Source organism: Corythoichthys intestinalis, chromosome 12 (genome assembly GCF_030265065.1).
Source record: "Corythoichthys intestinalis isolate RoL2023-P3 chromosome 12, ASM3026506v1, whole genome shotgun sequence".
NCBI lineage: Eukaryota > Metazoa > Chordata > Actinopteri > Syngnathiformes > Syngnathidae > Corythoichthys > Corythoichthys intestinalis.
This window is the reverse complement of record NC_080406.1, coordinates 43,975,426-43,999,476: the sequence shown is the minus strand read 5'-3', so window position 1 is coordinate 43,999,476 and position 24,051 is coordinate 43,975,426. Positions and strand designations below refer to the sequence as shown.

The 24,051-nt window shown below is 39.3% G+C and overlaps 1 protein-coding gene across 1 annotated transcript in view; it reads left to right on the top strand.

Moving 5' to 3' along the window:
* Positions 1–19,188, top strand: part of LOC130926797 (syntaxin-binding protein 5-like) — a 177,460-nt gene extending 158,272 nt beyond the window's left edge. Inside the window, exons 6-13 of the mRNA XM_057852032.1 lie at positions 5,372–5,435; positions 12,561–12,644; positions 13,334–13,457; positions 16,599–16,674; positions 17,426–17,580; positions 17,709–17,781; positions 17,989–18,136; positions 18,278–19,188. Coding sequence (XP_057708015.1) covers positions 5,372–5,435; positions 12,561–12,644; positions 13,334–13,457; positions 16,599–16,674; positions 17,426–17,580; positions 17,709–17,781; positions 17,989–18,136; positions 18,278–18,349 — 796 coding nt within the window. The 3' untranslated portion in view covers positions 18,350–19,188. The remainder of the gene's footprint in view (positions 1–5,371; positions 5,436–12,560; positions 12,645–13,333; positions 13,458–16,598; positions 16,675–17,425; positions 17,581–17,708; positions 17,782–17,988; positions 18,137–18,277) is intronic.
* The last annotated feature ends 4,863 nt before the right edge of the window (positions 19,189–24,051 follow it).

Here is a 24,051-nt window from a genome sequence, read left to right as displayed (position 1 = left end):
AACTACAGTGAGGAGTCATAACACTGGGCGTGTTTGTTTGTTTGTGTGTCTGAGTGGGAAGACTCTCTCGGAAAAGGTCTCGGGTGACGACTTAATGTTTAGGAGCCAATACAGAAGGCACATTTCTAACAATTTCTGTGGGTTCTTAGAAAGAATCTGTGAATGAAGGTTGTGCCAATTCATGCATTATTCACAATGCAGTGCAAAGTAACGTTTACTGCAAATCTGAAACATGTTGACTCCTAGAGCTGCCAAAAACTAATATTTTTGCAATGTGCCATTCATTTAAAATTCACATTTCTTACTGTTACAGTACAGAAATCAGATATTTTGTCAGGAATGCGGGCAGGCAGGTGGTGTGTGGACCCAAGTGCAGGGAAAGGGAAGCGAGGCAAAAAGGTGGTGCAAAAGTAATTTAATTAAAGCCGACAGAAAAACAAAGTACAAACCAAAACTGAGTTGATCCCAAAAAATAGTGATGTCACGAGGTGCGGCGAGCCTTGGAAGCGTGTGTCGAGTAATGAAGGGACTTTTCTGCGAAGCGCGTACCGAGGCTCGCTTCATTTAGGGGAGGTTCCGAAAATGATGCCGCCCGAAGCCTCGCTGCCCAGCTGTACCATGTGATTGCTGCACAGAGTGCTTTAGATTTGTTGCGCGGTTTGACAGCTCGCTACAGTCTATCAACACCTCAGGCTGCATTCAAAATGTGGGTGTTTGAAGGAGAGTTGTGATCAGGTGAGAGTTTGGCTAGTTTGGAGGGGGTTTGGAGAGTGGAAAGTTTAAGTGAGTTGAGAGAAGGGGACAGTAGTTCATACTTGGATGGAACCAGCAAGAAAGAGGACTTCTTCTCTGTGGATTTTTTTTTTTTTATAATAAAACAGAATGAAAATCCCCATCATCCTGTAGCTACAGCAATTTCCAAATTACACAGGCATAATTAGGACCCTTTTTCATGTTACACAAACACGTTTACTGTTCTCCCCCTGATTACGTGTAGGGTACACGCAGGTCCGTTGGCTTGGTGGTCAGAGCATCCACCTGCTGTGCTGTATGTGTGGTACGCATGGGTTCGAGTCCTGTCCTGGGCAAATGGGAAGCATTGTGTCGCATGGGGTGGATCCATGCAACACCGGCTACATACACATGTGTCCTTTTTGTGACATATTTATGTCACACTGCTGTTGCCATAGTGTGCACCTCCTGTGGGTGTGGTATTACAGTATAAAAATGAATCTCTGTTATGTCTCTGTGACATATATGATGAGAAGCACACTGAATAAAGAAGTGTTGTTCCATTCAAGTCTCGGCCTTACATGTACTTAGATCAGGGAAGTACAAAACACTTTTCAGAAAAAAAAACATTGCACAACCTGCCACATTATGATAATGGAATCACTTTCACACATACACCCACTACATTAAAAAAAACTATATATTGTTTGTAAGTTTTACTTCACGAGTGACGTATGACTGTGACTGTATGTGGCCACTCCTCTTACTGGACCCAAAAGTTCATACGTTTATATGTATAACTTGTCGTACGTTGATTTTTGGGGAGCTGCTTGGCACTGCTGACCTACAGGAGACATCGCCATATCATATATTTTTATGACTATGAGGTACTGTTTATGTCTATGTGTGTGTTTCTGTTTCATATGTATAGGTCCTTTTTGGGTTTTTTTCTTTTTGATTCAGAGGGTACTGCCCCCCATACATTATGGTCACTCAGGTTATGAGTTTGATCCCATTGCTGAAGATGTATGCCAAATTTAACTTCTGTGACAGGAAAACAATGAAAAGAAAGTTGAAGAAAAAAATATATATACTTATGTGGTAATCTATGTATATCGAGGTTTGGTGAGACAATATTTTGCTAAATAATACCCTCCCAACAGACACGCCCACAAAAATAAGCAAATTGCTTATGTGGTTGGGAGACAAATGACTGTCATTATACACTTAGCCAGTAGGTGGTTCCGTGGACACATGAAGCTGCGAGAAATGAACCCTTTCTCGAACCAATTGGCTCAAGTGGTGCAATGCCTCATGAGGCTTTATTTTACCATCACTACCAAAAATCACAGCAATCAAAATCCAGGGTATTGGCAAAAGACTGGTCTCAAAAAAAACTTACTAGGCAGAGGAACGCAATGGCTGGGGCACTGGAACGGACAAGGATCAACGTTGACATGAACTGAGACATTGACAATGACGAAACAAGGAGTGAAAAGAAACTGGGTGCTTGTATACACACACGCAGACAAGGGGTAACGAGACACCGAGGAACAGCTGGGTAACACAGGAGGATGCAGATTGGTGGATACACTAGGAGCAGGCACAACTGGTGAAATTAATGGGCAATCACAGGGACAAGTCACACTAGGATAAAACCAACACAAAACCTAACATATTTAGCTTTCCCAATTTTTTTGTTAGTTTTTTTTTTTTTTTTTAATTAAAGAAAAAAATAAAATTGCAGTAGAACAGTTTCTGATAAAATAAAAAATAGTATTTTCTACTGTTAACCCTAATCAGAAAACATTTGTCTTTCCCCTTTGTTTTATTATATTAAAATTTATGTATAAAAAGTGAAAGTGTAAATGATGTTTCCTTTTTGTTTTTTCTTTGTTTTATTTAGTTAAAATTATTACTATTTTTCATTTTTTGTATATACATATATACAGTGAGAAGCAAAAATATATACACCACTTGTGATTTTGCAAGTTACACTTAGAAAATAGGTAGAGGTCGGAAATTTCAATCATAGATGCATTTCTACTTATAGACACGTAATCTTAAAAAAAATCCGGAACTCACATCGTATGATTTTTTAATAATTTATTTGTAATTTACTGGGGTTCATAAGTATTTGTATCCCTGAGAAAATCAGTGAGTGCAGAAGCCTTTGTTTACAATTACAGAGGTTAGACGCTTTCTGTGGTTCTTAACCAGGTTTTCACATATGGAAATAGTGATTTTGGCCCATTCCTCCACACAAATTTTCTCTAGATCTGTCAAGTTCCGGTGCTGTCGATGAGAAACACCAAGTTTCAGCTCCATCCTAAGATTTTCTATTGGATTGAGGTCTACAGACTGGCTAGGCCACTCCTTGGTCAGTTTGGCTGTGTGCCTCGCATAATTGTCATGTCGGAAGATCCAGCCACGACTCATCTTCAAGTCTCTGACTGAGGGAAAGAGGTTGCGGCTCAAAATCTGACGATACATTTCACCATTTATCCTCTGCTTTATACAGTACAGTCGTCCTGTCCCCATTGCCAAAAATCAGCCCCAAAACATGAGGTTTCCACACTGGTACATCACAGTGGGGATGGTGTTCTTGGCATTGTACTCATCCTTGTTTTTCCTCCACACATGACAAGTAAAGTTTGCACCAAAAAGTTCTACTTTGGTCTCATTTGACCACATGCATTTCTCCCATGACCCGTCTGCATCATTCAGATGATCCCTGGCAAACTTCAGACGGGCCTTCACATGTACTGGCATCAACAGAGGAACCTTCTGAGCAATGCATGATTTTAAACCACTGCACTCTAGTGTTCTACTGACAGTAGACTTTAAAACTGTGCATCCAGCTCTCTTGACCAGCTCCTGCCACGTAGTTCTAGGCTGAGCTCTCACTTTTCTCATCATGAGTGATGCCGCACAAGGAGAGATTTTACATGGAGCCCCATTTTGAGGTAGATTATTAGTCATGTTTTGCCTTTTCCATTTTCTAACAATTGCTGCAACTGTTTATTCTCACCAAGCTGCTTTCCAATCGTCCCATAGGTTTTGCCCATATTAGAAGTTGGAATTTGACTGACTGCGGGGTGCACAGATGACAATAAAGAGCTCAAATGAGTGGTGGGTGGGTGGTTACTCATGGGGTAAAGGTGAACTTTTTTTTAAGATAACCAGACAACTCTTTGAGTGTCATAATTTTTGCTGATTCTCGGGGGTGCGAATACTTATGAACCCCAGTAAATTACAAATAAATTATGGAAAAATCCTACAATGTGAGTTCTAGATTTTTTTTAGATTATGTCTCTAGAAGTGGATGCATCTATGATTGAAATTTCGGACCTCTACCTATATTCTAAGTGGGTGAACTTGCAAAATCACAATGGGTGCAAATAATTCTGCTCCTCACTGTATATGGCCGAAAACACTCAGGTGACTCGAAGTTCCGCTCTGAGACCCCTGATTTGGCCAAATTTCAAAATTGTCCGATTTGCATGTGTGATACATCATTGGAAAGCTTAAAATCTTAATTTTCTGGGGGACGAAAAATTTTGAACAGGAAAGAAAGAAAGAAAAATTTAAACAGCAAAACCCTATCTGGAGGTGAGAGCACGCGAGAGCAGAATTACGGACGCCATGACTTTAACGGGATATTATCGCGTACTTACCTTGTTTTGATCCAAAAACTCCATGTAGCGTGTATCACTGAGTGTCAAGATACAGCTGTGAATGGCCACAGCTGGATTTTTTGGGGGATTTTATGGGTGAAACATGGTAGTAACAAGGGTCGCGATGCAGAAATCGCAGACATCAAGGAGGGGTCGAGATTTTCTTTTTCATATAGTTATCCTTTTATACGTTTTTTCAATTTTTCTTTGTTAGAATCGATTATTTACCATCAAACATTGGAGAAAATGCGACAGTAACATGGAAAATACAATTAAGCGATACTGATGAGATATCCGTGACTTTTTTACAGACACCATTTTTTTCATTGTGACGTAATTTGTTTAAAAGTTTAAAATATGCGAGTGAATAATTTTTTAACCCATAAATGGAATATTAGACATTAATTAATGATTCTAAGCTAAAAATGACAGACATTTTGAATAATAAACATGATTAATCACCCTCATTTTATGGCTGGGTTGAAACAAAAGCGGTTGCGTGACATTTGTAAACTGGGATTTTCAGGGTAAAACGGACAAATTTAAAATAGTTTGGGGGCTTATTATACCATGAATCTGCTATGGCAGTATATACACCTATTGTTCTATCAAACACAACAGTTGTTTTGGCTTGAATTACAGCAGTTTCTATTAAAGAGGAGTGCAAGAGCAGAAACTGCTCTTTCAGCCTTGTCTGTGTTTTCCGCCATATATTATTTTGAAAATTCATTTATTCACTCATCTTCCGCTCCGCTTATCCCCATGAGGATCATGGGGGTGCTGAAGCCAATCCTAGCAAACTATGGGCAGTAGGCAGAGGGACTGAAACATGATCATGCACTACAAGCATTCCCGGATAAATGGATTGGACGATCGTGTCCGTCAATGGCAGCCAAGGTGTAAATGAATATGATCATTGTCTTTCTCCACTCTTATCTTCTTATCTTACTCTCCCTTTACAGATCAACTAAGACTCATCCAGGACCTGTAGTTCACTTGAGTGACAGCCCAAAAGATGAAGGCAAGGTGAGTAGGTTGATAAAAAAGTGCTTTTCCTTTTTTCTTTTTTTTCCCATTTATCAACAGATCTAACATCAACAACGTGGGAATATTTTTCCCTTCCCTTGACGCACGCAAGCCGCTAACAAATTGTTACAAAAGTGTCAGGTGAAAATAGTTGCAGAGGAGGTCATTGACAAGCGCATTGATTTGCCCGATGGTTTTCATGGCAGCTGGAAAAAAAATCAGCCTTGACAAGCTGTGAAGACATGAAAACAAGACACACACTCACAGCTGCCACTGCTTGTTGCACTAAGTGACATCAGACAAAATTTTTCATGCTGCATTAAAGGGTTATGGACTGTATAGGGCACTTATTTAAACTCATTGGGTGCTAGTGATGACGCCATTTTGACTGGGAGGGCTGACAGTGATTATACATGATCATTCACTGTCAGACCTCCCAGTTTAGATGAATCTGACGTCCATCGTTGTCAATGGCTGGCAATGAGTTAAATACTGTACTACTATATATACAAAATAATTACATTACAAAATAATAATCATAATCAACTTTAGAGTGTTACTGGGGGCCCGAACCAAAGTGTATTTCGGTTGTTAGTTATTATAATGCTTTTTTAACATATCTATTTTTGCATCAGTGTTTCTTTTTTTTTTGCGGCATACCTAAAAATCAATATTAATTTTATTATTACTTTTTTATTTGTAATTTTTTTTTTAACTTATTGTTATTTATTATGTATTTTAATTGCCTTTCACGACTTGATTTATCATCTACTTGAAAGTAAAGAACAACTGAATGATTTTAAAATCATTAACGTTTTGGGATCATGGAGTTTAACATTTTCCTGCTCCTTAAAGTTCTCATCAGCCCAGGTACATGATAAGCATACCCAAAAAGCAGGCAGGCCCGAAAGTGTCCATGAAAACAGTGCATCTGATCATACTATTGATCCCAATTCTTATACGATTAAAGAATTTTTTTTTTCTAAGTGAACGCAACAAATGGCAGCCAATGGGTTAATCAACCTTGAAACAAACTAGGGGGAAAAAATCGGGCTCCAAGAATTGATGCGCTTACATCCCTAGAATATACTGTACGTCCCGAATTTCATTTTAATCTGTTCAGGATTAATGAAGGTGTAGCCATTTTAATTAGTGTCCTCACCAAGAAAAATAACAACAAAGTGATTGAGATTTGAAGTTTTCCCACTGGATGGTCTGTTAACATTTGGTCTTTTTGAAGTTACTGTTTTTTTTTTTTTTACAATGTTGTGGTTATGTAATGACCAGTGGCAGACTTGGCAATTTTGGGGCCTAAGGCGAACATATCCAGGGGCCCTCTTCATGGGTCAGGGGTTAAAAAGGTGAGAAGGGTGTGGAGGAAATATGTTCCGGTACACTAGGGCTGTCCTAAACGACAAATTTTCTCCTGATTAGTCAGCCGACTAGTTTTACAATTAGTTGACTAATCTAATAATGTTCTTTTTTTTTTTTTCTTTTCTTTCTTTGTTTTTTTTTTTTTTTTTTTTTTTTTTTTTTTTTTTTTACTAATTGAGCAATGAAATTTTAGTTGACGCTTAGTAATTCACAAAACCATTTTGGAACATTTAAATTCTTTATTAAAGTACAAATAATCATGTAAATGACAATAATTAATCACAAATAAACAATGAGGTTAAATGCTGATAACATTTACTAGTGCAAAAGAGTGGAAAGTAAACAGATTCAGAAAACTGACTTTGCCTTTCCAACATTATTCAAAACAGTTCTCAAAAAAAAAATCTAGCAATAGTATTATAGTATACTACTATATATAATAGTAGTATAATAATTATAATAATTATTCATTGCCAATCATATTTGTCATAAAGAGTGTCATTTGAAAGCTATTCTTATTGTAGAATCTGTATTCTGTAGTATTTACTCAACATATTATACTATTAATTCTGAACTATGTGGGATTAACTCCAGAAATCGTTATTTATATGACAACGAATATGACGTGCTTTTATTTTGAAATGTTCACCGGAGGTACGTTCGCTAAACCGCTAACCGAAAGCTTTAAACTCCGTAAAAAAACATTCTTCGTCATTGCTTGTGGTGTCACTAATAGATTTTATTTTTAGCAAATGCTGTTAACCAGCTGTTGAGTGTTATTGTATGACTGATTGGAACTGTACTGCACTGTTTCGCCACAGGGTGTGCTGTCGTGTATTTTATGTTCAGTGTGAAGAAGAAGAAAGTTAAAAGAGGCGTTAGCGGCCTCCGACCGGTTCTTAACTTCTCCCTCACTGCACTTTGGCTCTCATGGAGAGCACGTTCGCCCATGTGTTCGAAATAAACGATAGCTGACGTGCAAAGTGCAAAGTGCGAAGTGCGACGTGCAAGTGAACTGTATAAATAGTGAGTTTAGTGGGGTGAAAAACGCAGGAGAGCTAAGTGAAGCTAACAAACAGCTAAGCGGAGCTAAGCGATGCTAAACAGAGCTAAGCGAAGCTAAACGGCGCTAAATGTAGCTAAGCGGCTGATACTCAGTCCGTCATCGCGGAACAGTCCATTGTAGTGCGTGTGTGGGGGGGTAGATAATATAAATGTAGCATTCAAATGGCTTTCATTTTTGTTTTGTTATTTGTTTGTTTGGTATGCTACCATAATTATACATGACGAATAGTTGGGGGTGCTGCTGGTTCCGTTGGCTCAAGCCCTTGCACGTTGGGGCTGGTTGTAGGGGGCCCCCTACTGGTTGGGGGCCTAGAGCGATCGCCTACTTCGCCTGAATAGAAGATCCGCCTATGGTTATGACCAGGGGCGGACTGGTAATCTGTGTGTTCTGGAGGATCACAGAACGGCCGGTGCCCTGGATGGCCGGCGGCCGCCAATCATTATGCATCCCTGTTTTTATCCCCCCCTAGCCTCTGATTATCTACAGTTCGCATCCAATCCGACAGATGGCAGCAATGCGCCTGCTGTTCATCGCCAGTCTTATAGAAGAACGAAGAAAGCACAAAGTAGCCTTCATTGGTTCTTTGTGGAAGCAAACTAGCGACTAGCGTCAATGCACAATATGGATGGTGGTGGCAAAAAAAGAAAAGAGAAGGGTGGCGCGGAGAAGGTTAGGGAGAAAAAAAATAAAGAAACTGGAGAGCGAAGCATTAAAATGTCATAAATTGACAAATATTTTCGCAAGCAGCAGTCCATACAACGGCCACGTCGGGTAACAGCAGCTCAGCCCCCGGCGATGGTGAGAGGGGGAGCGGAAGCCGCTCTGACTTGCAGCCGGTGCTGGGAGAGAGAAAAGAAGAGGGAGGGTGTAATGATAAGCTGGTGGAAGTTCCCCAGACAAGCGCAGGGCAAGTAAAAAGGGATAAATACGGTCACTTGCTCGGTATACTGGCAATTGTTATCCACCAGGTAGCTACATTTTAAATTAAATAAATGACAATTAAAGGGTTAGTGCCAGCTGGTCTGTTTGCAATCGTGTCAAGTTACAGTATGCTAGTCCTACTATCACTCTCCTAAGGAAAAATATTTTAGCTGTAAAACAATGTATGCACACGCAGCAGCAATATTAATTCAGAAGAAATATAACAAAATATTAATAAAATGAATGGTTTTACTTTAAAGTTTAGTTAACTTGATATGATATATATATATTTTAATCATGTATATATCGTTTTGTTTTCTGGTTAATACTTTCCAATGAAGGTTATGTATCCAGGATTTGTCTTGAAATGTTTATTGTATTTTCATTGAAATGTCTTATTTGTATGGCAAGATTAATTATGGCAGGGGTCTCCAAACCGGTCCTCAAGGGCCGTTGTGGGGCCTGGTTTTTGTTTCAACCGATCGAGTACCGACAGTTAAACCAATGAAGTTTCTGCTAAAACAAGCAGCACCTGACTGCAATCAACTGATTACACTTGTAAGACACTAGATTGGTGCATAGGTGTTGTCTTGTTTTGTTGGAATGAAATCCTACGCCCGCTGCGGCCCTATGTGGAATGGTTTGGTGACCACTGAATTATGGCATAAACAATGAAATCATTTTATAGACAGAGATATATAGAGATATATTATAATCAATTGGATACATAAAACTTGCTTTGAAAAATAAATTCTTTCATTTGTTTTTTAAGGTTGATCATAGAGCTAGTACAGAAAATGAACCCAACTCCAGTTCAGCCTTGCAATACTTTGAGCGCCCCAAGTCAGACAGTCACAGTCTAGACACATTTTCTTCATTTTCTCTCAAAGTGCACGAAATTGATGCATTTTACAATAAAATGCCCCCGGACCCCCTAGGGCAGACATGTCCAAAGTCCGGCCCGGGGGCCAAATGCGGCCCGCGTTCAAACTTCGTCCGGCCCCCAGCCTCTGTCATAAAATCAATTACGTCTGGCCCGCACACAGAATTAATAAATTGGTCATCAGTGCTGCTACCAGCATATGAAGTTTCTTTCTCACTAAATGCTGCTCCTCATTTACCCACTAAAAGGCAGCAGCACTTTCTAAGTAACATTACCCCGTGTGACCCTTCCAATTTTCTGAAATTGCGACAATCAACAAAAAAAAAGAAAGTTGACTGCGACGGCCGACGCTTCAAGGATAGGTGGAAATTGTCACATCTTGGAAGTCTTGTTAATGTTTTGTGTTGATTCATGTCAGATTCTTTTATTTTGGTAGTGGCGTGCCTCCTAGAGTTAACTTTACTTCCTGCCTTTGTCAATCAGGCTGATTGCGTCCACCTGTGACCCTCTGTATAAATAGCCTGCTTCTAACCTTGCCTAGTGTCGGTTTTTCTGCTATCCTGCCACGTCCTTCTGTAAGCCCCTTTTTGAGACCGATTCAAGTTTTTGAACTAATGCCTTTTTGTTTTTAGTGAAATCTACTCAGTTGATTGATGTCCAGCTGTTGCCGTGAATTTTTGTTAACTTCCTTTTTTGAACTGGAAAATAAATCTTTGTTTGGATTGAACTGTCGAGCATTTGGGTCCTTTAGTGCATCCTTGTCAGAAATTGGACTGTTTCTTCACTAAAATACGCAACAACTTGGTCTGCATCATTTGGAAAGACAGTAGCTGTTTTTAAAAAGTTCAATGTGAGGCGATAATACCAAACAAGGCACGCTGACATGTACGACAAGATTATAGGGAAGATACGCAGAGAGAAATTGAAGCAACTTGAACCTAGTTTAATTTCCCAGCAGCAGTATTTCGCAAGAGCCCGAGAGTCAAAAGACAACGCCACAAAGGCTAGTTGCGAGATTGTTGAAATTATTAATCAAAAAAATAATAATAAAGCAAATGTGACACACAGAAAGACTTGCTAAAATTTGCTTAAATCTATTGTTCTACGTAAAGGACGTCAGCCAAGGTCGGCCCCCACAGTTTTACCACACCAAATCTGGCCCCCTTTGCAAAAAGTTTGGACACCCCTGCCCTAGGGGGTCTGTATTTCCCTCTGTATAGCGATTCTTGTGGGCTGGGCCGAGTCAAAAGTCCAGGGCTGCTTTTTAGTCCCAGTCCCCCCCTGGTTATGACAATGCCTATATAAGCATTAACATTTTAACAAACTGCTATCAAATCTGCTTCTTTTTTGTGATCTCAAACATATCAGTATAACAAATGTCTCATCTTCCAATGTGTTAAAAAGCCAAGTTATAAAGAAAATAGAAACGGCAGGAGATCGTGTTATCTGAAATTGGGTCCTAATTCTGAGTTTTGAATTACAATAAAACTGGTTGGATGTGTTTTTCTAATTAAGAAATTATAGGCAATCATATTTAATGAGATATTTGATTACTCACCCTGATAAACCTGCTTCAGCGCATATTTTGATGGAAATATAAATCGTTATAATACTGAATATAATGGCACACTAGCTTTGAACGACACAATTCTTATTACAGACATCAAACGACATGTTCTAATTGCTAATGTCCTTGTTCTTATTTATCCTATTAGTGAATTTGATGGAGATTTGAGAATTAATGCAGTACATTTTTATTTGGAAAACTTAATGTTACCCCTTTCATGTAGATTTGCATATCAATAACATACCCTAAAGAACTGCTCTAAAAGAACTCAGACAACTTTGCTGACTGCGCAATTTCTTCTAGGCTTATTTCTTCTTCTTCCCCACCCTCTCTTAACTTCTTGATCTACCACTGTCAGATGTCACAGTCTTTCCTCTCAGCAGGATGAACACGTTACGCCTCTTTCTTTTAAAGGAACCCTTCCCTAGAATCGCTTCTATCAGTGCTGATGAAAGTTGTCAACTTAGCTCGACTTTCATCCAGCGTTGCATGTGGGCGCCGGGTTCCCGCTTTTGCCTAATTTTTTGCAACTGCATGTGAGCTAGAATGTACACAAATTTCTGTGATTTACACTTTTGGGGGACATGTAGAAAAATACGATAGAATTACAAATGTGGATAGGGTTTGCTTCGATAAATGTAGGTTAAATACATGAGTGTAACTCAGATGTTTCTTATTACTGTGATCAAAGCTCACTAATTGAACTTCACAGTGAAACTGTATTGTGTTACCGATGCAAGTATCGGTATCGATATCGATAAAGCACTAAAATGACGTTAATGGTATCGGGGAGTACTAAGAAATAACACGCCGATGCTACGCACTATGTACTTTACCAGATCTAGTTTCCAACTTCCGGTCGCCCTACCCAAGATGTCCGCCAGCTGCGCACACTGCAATAAAAATTGGAGCGCTTGTCGCCCTTCCCAAGTTAATGATAGACGTCCAGTCGTGTAGCATCCAATTTGCTTTCTGTTGCGAATTTAAATGAATTTAGTTTCTAACCAAGACACAATAGAATTGCTTTACATTTAATTGACTACGCAAAATTTTATAAATTTGGTTGTATATTAAAAACATTATCAGTATCAGCACACTATTAGCTCATACCACACATCTGGGTAAAGGAATAGGTATCGGGAGCCGAAATATAGTATCAGTGCAACAATACATCAGACAAAATTTTACAAGAATATGTACTGCAGCCTCAGTATAAAAGAGGCTCTTGAAGTTATGGTTGCCAAACTAAATGTGCAGTGAAATGGTCTGTATGTGCCCACTTTTCCCATTATGTGATTTGATCTTTCATTTCAGCTTCTGGTCGGGTTTGAGAGTGGGACAATAGTGCAGTGGGATCTCAGGGCCAAAAAGGCTGACTTCAGGATCTACTACGATGAGGTGAGTTTAGACATTAGTGAAATAATTGACAAAAAGGTTTAAAATTTACTCAAAATGAGTAAAGATTTAATGAAATTTAAATTCTTTCCTTTCCATGGGTTCATTTTACGTCTCTTCACATGCATTTATGTTAACCTGAGTTACCCGTTTCATGTCGACTCCGCTTTTTCCAACTCTGTTCTCAGCAGGGTAGCTGAGATGTTCCCATACTGCTGACTTAAATTTTTAGGGTCTGCAATTTATTATTAGTAGCACTGGCCATGTTTCTCCCTCTACACCGGTACACAGTTGACGATGATAGACGTCCAATCATGTGGCTCTTTTCATCCTTTGGCTGTGAATTTAAATGAGTATCACTATTAGATATCCAATCCATTTGAAGTGGGAGGGTTCATCTCAAATAAACATTTGTCTAGAGCCGTCAGTGGCACTGTACATGTATAGTACATACTTTGAATTGAGTGTTGATTTATGTCTTGAATAATTGGGAAAAAGGTTGCATTATTTGGTTTGAATCAGCACATTTCTTTACTTATTTTCAATCAATTTTGTCTAGTTATGGTCGAAGCAAAGAATATTTACCAGGAACTGCTTTATATGCCATCTTAAAATGGATTGGCCATCTATCGCCAATTACCGGTATATGTGCATTTTCTGTTTTAAGAGGCATTTTCGATTTTCAATTACAGGCCATCCACTCAGTCAGCTGGCATCATGAAGGAAAGCAGTTTATGTGCAGCCACTCAGACGGCAGCCTAACAGTATGGAACCTCAGAAACACCTCAAAGCCTATCCAGGTTACATTCCCACATGGTAAGACTAAAATTTGTCATTTTAAGATGGATTCCCTCTTTGAAAAAAAAACAATGGGCAATTATTTTTTTCCTGACCCACCAGCAAATCAGTGTGTTTTGATTGTATGTATGCATACGTACATTTTCTCCCACTTATCAGAGATCTGGTCGCGAAGGCAGCAGCTACAGAAGGGAAGCCCAGACTTCCCTCTTCCAGCCACTTTATCCAGCTCTTCTTGGGGGATCCCAGGCCAGCCAGGCCAAGCCACCTCATCTGGCTCCTCTCAATGCGGAGGAGCAGCTGCTCTACTTCGAGCCCCTCCTGGATGACCGAGCTTCTCACCTTATCTCTAAGGGAGAGCCTGGACACCCTTCTGAGGAAACGTATTTCAGCCGCTTGTATCCCGGATCTTGTTCTTTCAGTCACGACCCACAGCTCGTGACCATAGGTGAGGGTAGGAACGTAGATTGACCGGTAAACAGAGAGCTTCGCCTTTTGGCTCAGCTCCCTCTTCACCAAGACGGACCGGTGCAATGTCCGCATCACTGCAGACACGGCACCGATCCGCCTGTCGATCTCCTGTTCCAAGACCCCAAGATACGTGAACTCCTCCACTTGGGGAAGGACCTTATCCCTGACCCAGAGAGTACATTCGACCTTTTCCCGCCTGACGACCGTAGTCTCGGATTTGGAGGTGCTGATTCCAGTAAGAGTTGAAGGTCACGGCTTGATGAAGCCAACCACTCTACATCATCTTCAAAAAGCCGAGATGCAATACCGAACCCCCTCAATGCTGCAGCTGTGCCAACATATTCAGTCCATAAAAGTTATGAGCAGAACCGTTGACATAGGGCATCCTTGGCGGAGTCCAACCCTCACTGGAAATGGATCCAACTTACAACCAGCTACACAGACCAAACTCTGACACCGGTCATGCAAGGACCAGACTCTACGTATCAGGGATTCTGATACCCCATACTCCCGGAGCACCCACCACAGGACTTCCCGGGGGACAAGATCTAACGCCTTCTCCAAGTCCACAAAACACATGTAGATTGGTTGAGCGAACTCCCATGACCCCCCAAGAACCCTGCTGAGGGTATAGAGCTTATCCACTGTTCCACGGCCCGACGAAAACCACATTGCTCTTCTTGAATCCGAGATTCGACTTCCCGATGGACCCTGCTCTCCAGTACCCCTGAGTAGACCTTCCCAGGGAGGCTGAGGAGTGTGATCCCCCTATAATTGGAACACATCCTTCGGTCCTCCTTTCTGAAGAGAGGGACCACCACCCCAGTCTGCCAATCCAGAGGCACTGTCCCCGATGTCCATGCGATGTTACAGAAGCATGTCAACCAAGACAACCCCACAACATCCAGGGCTTTTAGAAACTCCGGGCGGATCTCATCCACCCATTGAGGAGCTTTTTAACCACCTAAGTGACTTCAACCCAAGAGATTGGAGGACCCACCTCGGAGTCCCCAGGCTCTGCTTCCTCATAGGAGTGTTCTGATTGTGTTTACTTTATTGAGCCTCGGAACAATTTTCAAATATAATAAATCCAACAACACAACAATGTCATAAAAAGTGAATATTTCAGTTCACTCACAAATCTAACACCCTTTAAAGTCTTTGTCATTGAATGACAACTTGTTGACTCATAATGTAGCTTAATTGTACCTTCGGCTATCCATTTTGAAAGCAATTAATTGTTCTGCACGTGTTGATATGCAACTAGCATTCATGCAGTAGATGAACCAAGATACAATCATTGTTTTAATAAATGAATCTTTAAACCAGATGGCTGGAAACAGATAGTTTGCCTTGGCACATCTGATTATCTCTCATGGGATACTAATGTTAATGGGAATAAGTGATTTAGCAGTTGCAGTACAAATTCTAATTTGAAATCTGTAGTGGACATACTCTGTTTTGTAGTGTGTGTCTTTTCATAAAGGAGAAAGGAATCTGATTTCCAACAAGGGTAAGTGTACGTATATTTCACGGTAACTTGAGGACTCTTCATTCAGGCAACATACTAGCCTTTATTTTTCAGCTGTGACCGCATCCGTCACTTATAAGTGAATGGCTATCAGTCTGTGGTCTTAATAGCTGTCACGATGATGATTGTCCTCTAGGAAGACAAAATAAGATCCTAGATTAGCACAGCAAATTATAATTTAATGTGATTTGACAGTGATCGACCGATATGTCTTTGCACCCCTGCCCAAATAAATTAAACAGGAATACTTCACTCGAGTTAAATGGGTTTTGATGAATGTTGAATTTTAGTCAAAATGTAATTTAAAAAAAAAAAAAATCAACCATAATATAAAGTAAAACACACCCACACAAACACAACACAAGCTAAGGGACAAGCAGGAACAATAAAAACCTACTTAGATCTTTGCAATAAACCCAAAACAAACAATAATCATATTCTTGGAAACCAGACAGTCTGCCTCCACTGCAATAGTAAATAAATAATTGTGACGAGCCGCTGTCAACAAAGATGTGTTGGTTTCCCACCGTTGCTTGATATTGACTTTGTAATTTTTGTGCAACTGGGTTCCTGGATACAACTGCACCAGCCGCCCCTCCCCACTTGTGTTGTTTGTTACACTCACACTTCCCACTGTGAGCTGAACCAGACGCCTGCCACTCACATCATTTCTAACTTGCTACCTGCTGACTCCATGAAATAAATTATCTGCTTCGCCACTAGCTACACTTTGTGGATCTTAACAGTTCCGTTGAATGTGATCCATTTGTTATCTGCTACTAGACTGTGTTGTGATGATTTAAATTTGTCATCTTTAACTCACTGGCTGCCATTGACTAGTTGCCCTAAAAATTAATCATTTTACATTGACTACACAGTAACTTTGGCAAAATTGGCATATTACTCACTACACTGTAAGTAAAGAAAAAGTTCAACAACCTTCCTACTGTTCAAATGGTTTTTATGTTATTTCCTAAATTCATTGGCAGCCATTGGCAGCGATAGACGTCCAGTTCATTTTGACTGGGAGGGACTGGATGATCGCTGCCAGACCTCCTAGTCAAAGTGGATTGGACATCTGTCGCCGTCAATAACAATGAAACAATCATTTAATGTCAGCCCTTGCAGTTAAGGTTTGCGTATTTCCTGTGCTTCAGGTAAAATACAAAAAGATGGAAAGAAGGAATCATGTAAACCCATACTGAAAGTGGATTACAAGACTTCAAGGAACAGGTGTGTTTTCTATCTTGTGTTATTGAACAGTAGTTAACTAATGTGGACATGATCTTGATCCTGCATTTTTTTTTTTTCGTCGGAGTAACAAACTCATCTTTGATGCAGGCCATATTGGTTTTCGTGCGAATCGGCATCTATTATGATAATCGATGAAACAGTAATTGCTAATTGGATATTTGGTTGACCTAAAAAATAAAAAATCTTAATAGCATGTATTGTGTTATTTCAATTATTTTATTTCATTCTTTAATGTTTTTGTATTTACTAGTAGCACTGTCAAGCGATTACATGTTTAAATTGTAATTAATAGCATGATGAGCATGAATTAGCTTGCAATTAATTAATTAATTAATAGAAATCATTTTTACATTAACAAAACAAAAAAAGGGACAAATATATTCTTTTTAAAATTTCAAAATGTATTTTCTACTTATTGTTTTCAGTTTTCATTTATTGTTATTTATTTTTTAAAAGGTAACAATTTTCTTTTTCAATTTATTTATTAATTTTTTTATTTAAAAAAAAGCAGTACGTATTATTTATTTATTTATGTTGTTTGAAAAAAAAAAAAAAACAAAAAAAAAAAAACGATTATTTATTCATTCATTTATACATTTTTAAAAAGGTACAAATCAGGAAAAAAATTCATATACCCAAAATACCCAACATACTAGTACAGTTGGATAGAGGATTTTTGGATTCTTGCAGACTAAGAACATTTTTTGAACTGTTGTTTTTCCCAACACAGTGAGCCTTTTGTCATCTTCTCTGGAGGTCTTTCATACGACAAGGCAGGACGGCGGCCTACGTTAACCATCATGCACGGCAAGGCAATCACAGTGCTCGAGATGGACTATCCTATTGTTGAGTTCATGACTCTTTGTGAGACTCCATACAATAACGGTAAGTGCAAACAAAAGTTGCGTAAGACTTGTCAAGGTTGAAATGTTGTACCTTCAATTGAAAATGCTGCACAGCAGTTGCAACTCATACACATTAAGGAGCTCTCACTTCTGCTTTTTATTTTACAGAAGTCCAAGATCCTTATGCAGTGGTGGTGCTTTTAGAAAAGGATTTAATAGTGGTGGATCTAACACAGAGCAAGTATGTGTTTCACAGTTATGAAAGTCAGTAAAGTCTCTAGCAAAGTTGGGTTTTATTAATACGACATACTTGTTGTCTTTGAAGAAGAAGCCATATCACCAGGAACCCTCTGAGAGACGAGACTAATTAGAAAAATAACAAGTGCAATAAAGTCAGAACAAAGGAGTATTAAGACGTTAACGTCTTTTCTTCTTGGGATTTCCGCAGCTTCCCTGTCTTTGAGAACCCCTACCCCATGGACATCCATGAGTCTCCAGTTACATGCACAGCTTATTTTGCAGACTGCCCTCCAGACATCATCCCTGTTCTCTACTCCATAGGCGTTAAACACAAGAAAACAGGCTACAGTCAAAAGGTATGCAGCAGTTTGAAGATCATTTTCTAACGTGAAAGCAAGCTAAATTCCGTAATTATGGTTAAAAGCATGTCATTTTAGCCACTTGAAGGCAAGGAAAAAAGTTGCTAAAATACATCAACACAGTTTTTACCTTGCTAGGAATGGCCAGTTAGTGGGGGAATGTGGACGTTAGGCTCGCACACCTACCCGGAGATCATAATCACTGGGTAAGTCACAAAAATTTTAATTATAGTAGTGCCTTTTTTGGGCAGTACGTTAGGTCATCATCTGCCATTGACGACACTAGAGGTCCAATCCATTTTTACTGGGAGACACTTTATTGTAAGTCATTTATTAACAATACTCAAACTTGTAGTCTTCCAGAAAGCCAGTCTTCAGCAAACAAATAAAAATCCAATGTAATTAACTCATTGGCTGCCATTGACGGCGCTAGATGTCCAATCCTTTTTGACTAGGAGGCGTGAATGGACGTCTAACTCCGTCAAAGGCATTGAATTACGAACATTCTCGTACAGCCCTCCCAGTTTAATTGAATTGGACTTCTACAGTTGTCAATGGCAGGCAAAGAGTTAAATAATATGAAAATTTAAAATAAATATATACTGTATATATATATATATACATATATACTGTATATACACCATATTTTCATGACCATGGGGTGCACCGTATTAAAAGGCGCAGGCTCATTTTCGGGTGATATTTTTGTATTTAACACACACACAAGGCGCACTGAATTGAATTGAATTGGGTGTATGAAAGACATACGCTAGAGTAGGCAGTGGGAGCAAAACTGTGTTCAATTTGACTTTATTAAAGAATTTAACAATGTACTTATCTTCATCAATCCACAAATCTCTCAAAGTCCTCATCTTCTATATCCGAATTGAACAGATGGGCTAGGTCTCCATCAAGCATGTCAAGTTCGTAAGCGTGTCTCTTCGCAGTAGTTGCCATTTTCTAGGGTCCTTCGCCAAACCAATGATGTTTAGCCTAACGCACATACTCGAACACTACATCTACTGGGGGAAGGCCCGCATCACAAGCAACCTTCTCCTATGAGGGGCCGTACAAGACATTTTTCATTCTGGCCCTCTCACACACATACATTCTCCTTTCACATACATATATATTCACTCTCACACACATACATTCTCCTCTCACATGCATACATTCTCCTTTCACATCCATACATTTTTACTTTCACATTCATACGTTTTCACTCTCACATTCATACATTTTCACTCTCACATTCATACATTTTTACTTTCACATTCATACATTTTCACTCTCACATTCATACATTTTCACTCTCACATTCATACATTTTCACTCTCACATTCATACATTTTTACTTTCACATTCATACATTTTTACTTTCACATTCATACATTTTTACTTTCACATTTATACATTTTCACTCTCACATTTATACATTTTCACTCTCACATTCATACATTTTTACTTTTACATTTATACATTTTCAATCTCACATTCATACATTTTTACTTTCACATTTATACATTTTTACTTTCACGTTTATTTTTCAAAGTACTTTTATTTTGAAATAATACATCAGAATTTTATCAGAGTACTTTAGTTCAATACTTGGGGTAGTCTAGTATACCCCAGAAGTGGAACCGTCCCAGGATATCAACCAGATTTTTTTTAAATCAATTTTTGAAATCGGGCGAAATGACAGCAAAAATGGGCAATTTTCAAAGTACTTTTATTTTGAAATGATACATCAGAATTTTATCAGAGTAGTTCGAGTCTTAGGGTCGTCTAGTATACCTCAGAAGTGGACCCGTCCCGGGATATCAGCGAGATATTTTTAAATTAAAATTTGAAATAAGGGTAAATGACAGAAATAACTAGCAATTTTCCAAGTAGTATTACTCGGAATTCCTAAATTATTTTTTATATCATAATACTTTAGTTTGGGTCTTGGGGTGCTCGAGTGCCTCTCTCAAGTGGACCCGTTCTTGGATGGCTTCCCGTTTTTTATTTATTCATATTTATTTATTTATTTTTTTTTTCAATAAAGGGGCTAGCGCTGTGAAGAACCCGGGGGACTTGCGCTGTGAAGCCACCGCGTTCCATTATGAAGCCAGCGCGTTGCAGTACCATAATGCACACAATGCAAACAATGATCCAAATGAGGGGCGGCTAGCTTGACTTCGTTTTTACGAGTGGAGGGTGGCTTGACCGCAGTAGTCTGGGAGCGGGTCATATTAGCTCCCGCTTGGACAGTTGAAGAGGTTCGAGAGTTGCTCGGTCTAAAAATGTCTCTCATTTCACTTTCGACTGCGTCATAATTAGCACTGTTGGGTGCAGCTGATTGTGTCCTTTGCCGCCGCTCGAGACAGGAAGCCAAAGAAGTTAGTTTCTGGGGTCGACAAAATGTTTTGCAAAAGTCCAACTGCTTGCCGAAGTGATTGTGCGTCCTCTTCCTTGTTATTTTATGAACAGTAACCCGCGTCAGGTTCTCAGCCAATCAGAGCTTACCATTCAGAGCTAGCCAATCAGAGCTGGCTTCCGTTTCAACTAGACTCTTTCCGTTTTCACTATACTTTCACTCATACATACTAGTGACGGGATCTGTCGTTCACTTGAGTAAACGAATCCATTCCGGTTCGTTCAGTAAAAAGATTCGTTCAAACAAATCGTTCAACGAATCGTTCGCCCCCCTCATCTCCCTCCCCGCCCAAACGAATCGTTCGGTTACTGAACGGGAAGTGACGTTGCCGAACGAATCACCAAAGACCGCTTCGCAGTATAACTGAACGGGAAGTGACATTCTTGGTCCCTCCCTCTCTTGCACACAGGCACCACTCGTCGTAGTTTCAGAAATGAGTGACAGGCGGTATCATTCTGCTTTCACAGACAGCCTCGTCTCCCTCCTGCTGCTGCAAAAGCGAGGGAGAACTTTCGCGTCGTCTGTCCTAGTTCTATGGGCTCAAAGTCATGCCTCGTGCTTGCATTTCGATTTAGGACACGGTTAAACATTTTCCTTTTGTGGGGGGAGTGGGGGTTTGGGGTCGGGGGCACACGGAGTTTTTTTTAGCATGATCTTGATCACATATGCTACCAGCCAACGCAGCATGCTTGCTGTCACGAAAATAAAAATAAATCGAAAGTTTAATTTCTAAATATGGAACGACCAACACATCATATTTACCTCTCGCTCTGTTGTATTTTTGTTTTTATGCTCATCACTATTATTTTAGGTCACTATTGTTAAAACTGAAGTGTAAATAGCTAGTTGTCAAATGTGCTGCTCTGAAATAAAAACAATACTACATTTTGATATTCGACAGTTTAATTGCAAATCAGTATTAAGATGATCGTATTGAATTTTTGCACTGGTATTAACAAATAAAATAATTCGGTCAGCTCCCCTGTCGCCCCCTCATCTCAGATTGTCAAATGCTGACGAGAAATAATTGTTTGTTCTTTACGATGTTCTACTCTCATTAGTCTGTTAAGAAAAATGTAGACATATTGCGACATCTCCCGTGTCCGCGTGCGTTGTTTTTGAGTAGCACATGATGGACGGATGGACATAATTTGTCAAATCAACACCCGACACGCTGACACGAAAAAAAAAATAAATAAAACAGTCGGAAAAAATTGACATGTATATACAGTTTCATTGCAAATCAGTATTATGGTGATAATACTAAATATTTTTTCTGTGCGCATATGAGGTAAATAACGCTGCCATGAAGCCTCCATATAGTGACAGTTCTCTGCCCCCTTCACTGCCGTGAGTGCCGTCACGCGACCGCAGCTCACTTTTGCTTGCCTCGTAGATACCCGTGTTTTTTTATTTATTTATTTTTAGCTACCCGTGTTTTAACTACTGCAAATTTGATAGTATGTTGTCAGTCATAGGTAGTCCCGAGTCTGTTGAGAAAAGTAGTACACTAAACCATGCTCGCTAGATTTGTGTGGTGTTTTGTCTGTTTGAGCAGCATTTGATAGGCTCCACGTTAACAAATATGTGACAAAGTCATTTCCTTCCATTTTATGACTCGTTCACCGCATAGTCATTACTGGAAAGTCAAGTTAGCGGCAAGCTAGGTCAGGCACCGGAGGACCGAATCACTGAACGGGAAGTGACAAAACTCAGTCTTTCCCCCCTGCCTGCACGCTGGCTGCTTATTGGCCACACGTGGAAATGAGTGACAGATGCCTTGATTCTGTTTCCGCTCCCTCCCCTGCCCGCGATGAGGCTGGCGTCTGATTGGTCGTGTGCGATGTCAGAAGACGCTGCCGCTTGCTCAACGCCCTCCCACGCAGCGAACAAGCGCCACCAACTTCATAGAACGAATCAGTGCAGATGGTGATTAGTTCGGTCTCGTTCACCCAAACAATTCGTTCAAAAAGACCGAATCGTTCGCGATCGATACAACACTAATACATACATACATTCTCCTCTCACGTTCATACATACTTTCCTCACATACATATATATTCACTCTTATACACATATATTTTATTTATACAAACATACATTTCACAGACTAAAAATGTGTGAATGTGAGAGTAAACATGTATGAATATCAGAGTGAAAATGTATAAACGTGAGAGAGAAAATGTATAAACGTGAAAGTAAAAATGTATAAATGTGAAAGTAAAAATGTATGAATGTAAGAGTGAAAATGTATAAATGTAAAAGTAAAAATGTATGAATGTGAGAGTGAAAATGTATAAATGTGAAAGTATAAATGTGTGAATGTGACAGTGAAAATGTATAAATGTAAAAGTAAAAATGTATGAATATGAGAGTGAAAATGTATAAATGTGAAAGTAAAAATGTATGAATGTGAGAGTGAAAATGTATGCATGTGAGAGTGAAAATGTATGAATGTGAGAGTGAAAATGTATAAATGTGAAAGTAAAAATGTATGAATGTGAGAGTGAAAATGTATAAATGTGAAAGTAAAAATGTATGAATGTGAGAGTGAAAATGTATGAATGTGAGAGTGAAAATGTATGAATGTGAAAGTAAAAATGTATGGATGTGAAAGGAGAATGTGTGCATGTGAGAGGAGAATGTATGTGTGTGAGAGTGAATATATATGTATGTGAAAGGAGAATGTATGTGTGTGAGAGGGCCAGAATGAAAAATGTCTTGTACGGCCCCTCATATTCTCCCGTTAAGGTTCTCATGATGTCTTGTACGGCCCCTCATATTCTCCCGTTAAGGTTCTCATGAGGCTCTAACTTACGTCCGCCTTTTCAAAGATTGCTCAGTCAGACAGACACATTTTGGTACTCAGTCCACTCAATAGGCACACCATATTGTAAAGTGCACAGTCTATTTTGGAGAATTTTTTTGTACTTTTAGGTGAGCCCTATGGTCGTGAATATACGTTATATATAATTATTATTATTATGATTCCTCTTATTTTAATTAAGACCAGGCTTTTACATATGTGGAAGAACTTTTAATATTGTGTCCACATAACAAAAAGTGATGTCAGTATGTGGATGCCAGGTATGTATGAGGTTACAGTGGTATGACAAAGTATCTGAACCTTTTGGAATTTATCACATTTCTGCATAAAGGCACCATCAAATGTGATCTTATCTCTGTCAAAAACACAGATGAAAAAACAGTGTCTGCTTTAACCAAAACCACCCAAACATTTACAGGTTTTCATATTAAATAAGTAAGAAAAAAATAAGTAAGTTGACCATCACATTAAATATTTTGTGTGCGCCCCCCCTTTGGCAGCAATAACTTCAACCAGACGCTTCCTGTAGCTGAAGGTCAGTCAGTCTGTTACATTGATCAGGACTAATCTTGGCCCATTCTTCTCTACAAAACTGTTGTAGTTCAGTCAGATTCCTGGGATGTCTGGCATGAATTGCTGTTTTTAGGTCATGGCACAGCATCTCAA